Source organism: Zootoca vivipara, chromosome 2 (assembly GCF_963506605.1).
Source record: "Zootoca vivipara chromosome 2, rZooViv1.1, whole genome shotgun sequence".
Lineage (NCBI taxonomy): Eukaryota > Metazoa > Chordata > Lepidosauria > Squamata > Lacertidae > Zootoca > Zootoca vivipara.
In genome coordinates this window covers 12,501-20,313 of record NC_083277.1, presented here as the reverse complement: position 1 = coordinate 20,313, position 7,813 = coordinate 12,501, and the positions used below count along the sequence as shown (strand labels likewise).

Below are 7,813 nucleotides of genomic sequence, written 5' to 3'. Positions count from 1 at the left end.
TTTCCAAACTTGCTGGCATATTGGGTGTAGCACCTTAACAGCATCATCTTTTAAAATTTTAAATAGTTCAGCTGGAATATCATCACTTCCACTGGCCTTGTTATTAGCAGTGCTTTCTAAGGCCCATTTGACTTCACTCTCCAAGATGTCTGGCTCAAGGTCAGCAACCACACTACCTGAGGTGTACGAGACCTCCATATCTTTCTGGTATAATTCCTCTGTGTATTCTTGCCACCTCTTCTTGATGTCTTCTGCTTCTGTTAGGTCCTTACCACTTTTGTCCTTTATTATGGTAATCTTTATACGAGATTTTATAACTACAGGACATAAACAAACAAAAACATAATACAACATACGAAATGAAAAAATTACTACAACAAACAAAACTATGCATTTCTTAATAATCCTTCCTTTCTTAACAAAATAAAAGACTGCGTCAGACCAGCACGGCTACCTTCCTTTCTTGACATTGTAGGGTTACTTCCTCAAGTCCCCCCTCTATGCATTTCATTATAAATCATCATTAGTAATTTCTATTTCATAATTATAACATCTTTTCTCTCTTGTCTATTATCTAATTTATTTACATACTCTTTAAATTCATTTCTATAAATTTTACTTATTTAGTAATCATTACTTCTAAATCTACAACCTATAACAACTTCCAAAAATAATCCATATTCTCAAATCTTACAATATTTTTTAAAATAAATTTTGAATTTCTTCCAATCTTCTTCCACTGACTCTTCTCCCTGGTCACGTAGTCTCCCAGTCAGTTCGGCAAGTTCCATAAAGTCCAACATCTTCACCTGCCATTCTTCCACCGTTGGTGATTCTTGTGTCTTCCAATTTTTAGCTATCAATAATCTCGCTGCTATTGTGGCATACAGAAAGAAAGTAACATCCTTTTGGGGGATTATATTCCCTACTATTCCAAGTAAAAAGGCTTCTGTTTTTTTTAATAAATGTGTTTTTCAACACCTTTTTCATTATAAATATTTTCCCAGAAGTCTTTTACTTTAGGGCACGTACACAACATGTGGTAAAAGGTTCCTTCCACATCTTTCCATTTCCAGCATCTATTATCATGTGTATGATACATTTTTGCTAGCTTAACAGGAGTAAAATACCAACTAGGCATCATTTTCATCATATTTTCTCTTAATGTATTACATGCGGTAAACTTGATACCTTTTTTCCATAATCTCTCCCAATCCTCCAACGTAATATGTTGCCCCACATCCGTAGCCCAATCAATCATTACCGATTTCACCTGTTCATCTTTTGTTTGCCACTCAAGCAATAAATTATACATCCTAGAAAGATTTTTTGTTTTTGGCTCTAACAATTCCATTTCCATTTTGGATTTCCGTGATTGAAAACCAATCTAAGTTCCTCCTATGAGAATGAGTTCCAGAGCACTGCATGAAGCAGTATTTTCTTTTATCTTTCCCCACTCTTTCAACATTCAGCTTCACTGGATACCCATGAGTATTAGAGGGCATTATAAGAGCAGAAGAATGAACTACCCACATTCACCATGACGTGTGAAATATACTCGGAGTCGAACGTGCATAATTTTATGATTCTGCAGTCCTGTGAGAGCAGAACAGGACATAGGTCTGCTGGGCAGGGCACCCTCAGCTGCTTGCCCTCCCTCAGGCAGCGCAACAAGTCGAGGCTCCGCTTAGCCTGGCTAGCTCATCGCCACCCTTCTCCCCTCCCCTGCTCCTTCCATGCCCTGCCGGCCCCAGAAAGGTGTAAGGCACGTGCCTCCACCCCTGCAAGCCCCAGCCCCAGAACAGGGAGGCGGGGGGAGCAATGACGTGGGCTCCACACGTGCTGTAGCGCTGCGGAGGGAGCTGTGAGAAGGCAGCGCTTGGAGAGAGACGGTGAGTGACACCCCTCGCCCCTCCCCCCTCTCGCCCTTCTGCTCCTAGTTCTGTGTGGACGCTGAACTTTCCCCACTTTTACAGCTCCAGTCTAGCTGCGTTTACTAAGCCACCGCCGCCCCCCATGTCCCCATGGAACTCATTGTCTGGTAAAGGGAGAAATTGGACCTTGGGGGGGGCATGGTGGGGGTTGTGAGAAGCCACCTTGCCTTGAGGGGAGCAACATGATCATGGAGCGGTTTGTGCTTGTGTGAGGAAGGATGCAGGGTTCAAGGCCCCGGCAGGGCTGGGAAGATTCTCCTGCCCAAAGTTCCTGGAGAGAAGCTGCCAACCTGTGTCAGGACAGCCTGTCTTGGTATAAGGCAGCTTCCCAACCCCAGGAAATTAAGGGGGCTCATCTTCCTGCAGTGGGAAGCAAAATGGTGTCTTGCAGGGCTGGACATGGTCCTCCGCTAAGGCCTTGGGGAAGCCAAATATAAGCTCAGCCAAACAGAATATGTTTAAGTTGAAGAATGACAATGGAAGAGTGTGGTAGATCACTGCCAGTTTTTGATACTGGGTCACAGCCTACTTGAAGTTGGGCATACCTGTTCTATATAATCAACTGGTACTCTTTTAGCCTCACAGCAATAATAATAATAATTGTAATTGTAATTTATTATTTATACCCTGCCCATCTGGCTGGGTTTCCCCAGCCAGTCTGGGCGGCTTCCAACCGAATATTAAAAACCGTTTAATTTGCTGAATAACGGAAACTGAAGTAAGGAATTGCTTTGCTAGTTCACAGCTAAAGGTAAAATAAGGGGGAAATAATTCCAAAACTTGGAGAGGAAGATATTTATATTTAATAAATTTATTTAATACATAGACTTTTTGCAAATTGTTTGTACTCTGAGTATGTAAAGGATCTATTGGATGGCTGAAAATGGTACCCAAAATGTACTTCTGAGGGTTGTGTGGTAGATATTTCACATGGTAAACAGAAGAGTTGGACTTTGCTTACTGTGAAAGATGTTTAATATGATTTAATCATACAAAAAAACATTTTATGCACATCATGTACCACTCAAGTTTAAATGATATTACAACATGCTGATTTAAATTTTTAGCATTTGGTTAGCTGGCCTAAAAAGTATGTTTTAATTCAGAATTTCTGAAGACAAACTAGGAAACAATGCTCCCCAAGAGAAGGAAGGAAGGAAAAGGGGAAAAAAGCAAACCCCCAAAAACGATCTCTTACTAGTTGCAATTGAGGAGAGCATACAATTTTTGGAAAGAGGATTTCAAGAAATCTGCAGAGAATAAATCATAAATATCCTTGCCTTTTCCTGTCCGCTATTGCCCATCTTTTACTCTTTTACTCAAGTACTGCCTGAAGCAAAGATGGAGAACCTGTGGGCCTCCTGATGTTGCTGGAATACAGCTCCCATCCTCCCTGATCACACTGACAATGCTAGCTGGGCCTGATGATAGTTGGAGTCCAAAAACACCTGGAGGACTACAGGTTCCCCCAGCCCATGCCTATAGTTAGATTGTAAACTGCTTGGGGTGCAGCTAAATATTTTGCTTTCCTCACTTTGAGAAGCTATATTGCCACCATAACCACCAGCAGCAATAAAAATATTGGGCTAGAGTCAATTAAATAGTTGTGCTTGTGGGAGCCAGCATGACTCATGCTAGTGGAAATGGGTCTGCCCCCCCAATCTGCTCTGTGGGGTCCAGAGAACCTCCAGAGAAGCACATCGATGTAATCATCTCCTTAGCACTACTTTGAACTCCACCCATTTGCAGAATAACAAAACACTTTAGGTATTCCTGCTGATAAAATATCTATCAATATAGAATTTAATTTCTGAAGTGCTTTATTCCTCCACTTTCCTTCCAATTGCTCTCCACAGGGCTCCTTTCACATCCCTGTTCCTCAAGCTGTAGATCATGGGATTGAGCATGGGAGTGACGACCCCATAAAACACAGCCACTACCTTTTCCTTGTCGGTGAATGTCTTGGCTTGAGGCCTGAGGTACATGGCCAACATTGTGCCATAGAAAATTCCCACCACAGCCAGATGAGAACCACAGGTTGACAAGGCCTTACTACGCCCTTGTGGTGAGCGGATACGCAGAACAGCGACACCAATGCGACCATAGGTCACCAAAACAAAGGAGAAGGGGAACAGCAGAGTGAAGACACTGGTTATCATCATGCTGACTCCACTGGCTTGGGTATTAGAGCAGGCCAATTTCAACACTGCCTGGAGCTCACATTTGAAATGATTCACCACATTGGGCCCACACAAGCGTGCCTGCATACTGAAAAAGGGAACAATGGTCAGGAGGAAAGAGCTAGACCACAGGCTGACTGCCAGAGAGATACACACCTTTTGGCTCATGATTAAGCTATAACGTAGAGGGTAGCATATTGCTACAAAACGGTCATACGCCATCATTGCTAGCAAAAGGCATTCGGCCACTGCTAAAAACAGAGCAATGCTCATTTGTGCAAAGCATCTTCCCTTGGGGATTGTGGGCCTGTCTGTGAAGCAGTGGGCCAGCATCTGTGGGACGGAGGTGGTGACATAGCAGACATCAATGAGGGAGAGGTTGCTGAGGAAGAAATACATGGGTGTGTGGAGGTGCGAATCCATCACAATGAGCACCACAATAAGTCCATTCCCAGCAACAGCAACCAGGTACATCAGCAAGAAGAGAAAAAACAAAACAGCACGCACTTTGGGGTTTCTGGAGAGGCCTATTAGAACGAACTCAGTCACTTCAGTTGTGTTGCCCCATTCTTCCATGTTACCTATAAAAAGTGATATCAAATATCATTCGACCTCATGTAGGACATTCCAGCCCTTCTAGTTATTTCCTCAGTCTGTTGTGAAATGTTATAAATGGAAAACAAATTAAAAGTTCATGTGTAGACATCATGACTAAGTCCCGGTCATTAATGAAAGGCAAAACGTAAGGCTTTTGTTGATCAATCTAATTTAGGTGACACATTAACATGCATCAGGTTGTACTGCAAACTGAGTAACATTTGATAGGCGATTAAGAAATTCAATTGGCTCTGTGTAATTAGGAAAGCAAGGAGGACATTTCCCCCCTAAAGCCTATTATTTTCTTCATTTGCATTTGGGGGGTGCATTTTACTGCTTTGCACTATGCAGGAACAGTGGTGAAAAAAGTAGTATGTGTGTTCCTTACTAAATCTTTGAGGAAGATAACACTTTCCCTCCATTCTACTGAGTATTGGATATTGTGTCTGCATCCATTAATGCCAAACAAGCATAGATCCCCAGGTCACAACATACATTGGGGGGCTACAACCATACATTCGCCACCAGTCAAGTCATAAAGGGTGAAATAATTTGCAAGCAAACTCACTCCACCTCACCCAAAGCCTAATTTAATTCATGTTGTAATGAAAGCCAAGAATAATATAAGATTTAACCTTGGTTTTTTTGGGGGGGATATTAAGGTTTTCTTAAGGTGAGACCTGGGGACCTGGTGCCCTCCAGGTGTTTCTGGATTACAACTCGCATCATCCCTGACTTTGGCCAAGCTGGCTGGGGCAGATGTCTGTACAGCCATATGGGTAATCACTCACTCATGGCATATGGACTGGAAGAGATTTTATTCTGTGTTTTATATATCACTAATATTTACAGTTTTATTTCTAAACACTTTTCAGATTTATCTGTCCAAAAACAAACAAGCAAGCAGACAGACAAACAAACACTCCAAACTACGGTAGATAACAAATGGCTGACCTTCTTACTGCTTAAAACATTGAGAGGGTCATTTTGCTGTTCTTTCAAAAGGAAGGATCACTATAGTTTGGTCCTTGTGATCATTTTAAACATAGTTCCAGGTCAGATTTCATGCTTTATTGTCAATCTATATTAGGGTTGTCAAATGTCTGAAACTTCCTGGACGTATCTAGAATACTGCAGTCTTCAGCAGTGTCTGGGCAAAAATCAGCCAAAAAAGTCCTGGTAAATCCGGACATATGGTAGCCCATGTCGACAGTGTCATTTTTGTCTAATTCCCATGAAAATATCTCAAAAATTGCATTTTAAGCTCAACAAATTTGGGCAAAACTAAACTTTTTTTAGTGAACCACTCAACAACTTTTCTGTTTGAAATATGGCAACCCTAATCTATATTATATTATGAGCTTATAAACTTGTCTTTCTCAGACTAGAGCTTTCCACATATTGGACTTCAACCACCACTTACATTTCAGGGATGAAGGCAATTGGAGTTCAACACCAAGACAACGCCAAGTGGTGGAATGTGCCAGTAAGTGTGGTAGTTCTGTCAGCTTTTGATTTTAAGAAATCTGGTTCTTGACTGTGGTCAGTGGTGGGGTCTGAACAGTAGTGTTCTGAATGATAGACCCTCGTTGACTCTAGTGTGAGTTTAGCAGATAACAAACCCTTTTCTTCCTTGTTTTGCTTTTCGCAATGGTACTTAGAGATACAGTGAGCTTAGCTTGGTACAGGAGCTGCACAAGTCGATAGAGAAAGAACAACCCCCTGAGATGCTACTGCCAATTTGCAAAATCCACCTTTAAGAGCTAGTGATTTCTATGAGATAGAGATAGTCATGGGGAAGAATCCTGTAAATGTGACAGTGTTACAACCCCTGTCAAATTGCTGTGCCAATATCATTCAGCTCAGCAGACTTTTTTTTATTATAAAAAAACCTCTTAAGTCTGATCTCCTCAAAATGGCTCTGTATTTTACAAAATAAATAATCCTAGTTGCATTTTAAGAATGGTTGAAAATCTGCAGATATAGGACGATGGCAGGATTTCAAATGTGCAGCAGCCGCTGCATCACAGCTACTGCTCCATTCAGTTCAGGGCAGGGGTGTGTGTGTGTGTGTGTGTGTGTACACGCACACACACACACACACACATATCCTTTGTGCATGGACTCATTAGTTTCATAGAAATTAATGGGGCAGCTGGAACACAGAGAGAACATCTCTGTCAGGGTCAGAAGGACAACTCAAGACAATACTTTTAGCACCTGATGATTTTAGTTGGAGAGAGAGTACCTACGTTACATTGATGATATTTTTATTAGTTGGAGAGAGTTAGTCATGTGCTTACCTCCTTCACTGAAATAAGAGGAAGTCACAAATAATATATTAATTACTGGATCCGATACAGAGTTTGGATTAGGGGACATCAGCCCTATGTCCCACACCACACAAAACCAACCCACCTGAGAGAACCCACATATTGTTTTCATAGAATGGATTTTATTACCTTCACACCACAAGCTACTTAGCAAAGAACATATTGCAGATTTGCCAATTTTTGGAAACCTAAGCCGGCTGTTGGGCTGTATTTGACTTAGTGGTTCACATATTGTTCAGATCTGTCTTCAAACCAAAGCTCCCCCACTCCTTTCACACTTGCTAGCTTTACTCACAATGAGCAAAAAAAACCATTTATTTATAGTATTTACTTAGGAGATTTTTCTCCTGCTCTTTGACTTTGACACCCTGAAGGTGTTTCACAAAAGACAAGAGACAGAAAGTGCAGTAAATAATAATAATAATAATAATAATCTGAAATAAATAAGGGTCTAACACCATGTTTGCATCACAGTGCATGGAATGGGGGAAATAAAATTTGGGGAGATGAAGCAACCATATAAAATATATCTAAGTGTATTGAAATACCATATACAACTATCTGTTTACTAGAAACTGTGTCATACACATCTTCAAAACTTTTTATCACACGTACCTCTCAAAGCACATCCACTGTGAATGTTCAGCAAAATGTGTATGTTCAGCAAATATCTGTTTTAACAAGAAGTCCCTTCTACTTAGTCCTATTTATTGAAATTAAAATCTATAGATGACTCACCAGTGTTAAAGAATCTTCATCTGGGTAAGAA

General features: G+C 41.1%; 1 protein-coding gene across 1 annotated transcript; it reads right to left on the bottom strand.

Moving 5' to 3' along the window:
* Positions 1-3,754: 3,754 nt before the first annotated feature.
* LOC132591659 (olfactory receptor 13H1-like) lies at positions 3,755-5,506 on the bottom strand. Its single transcript, XM_060271078.1, has 2 exons — positions 5,503-5,506; positions 3,755-4,695 (listed from the first exon to the last, which is right to left on the bottom strand). The coding sequence occupies exons 1-2, from the start codon at positions 5,504-5,506 to the stop codon at positions 3,755-3,757; spliced, it is 945 nt and encodes a 314-aa protein (XP_060127061.1).
* Positions 5,507-7,813: the final 2,307 nt, after the last annotated feature.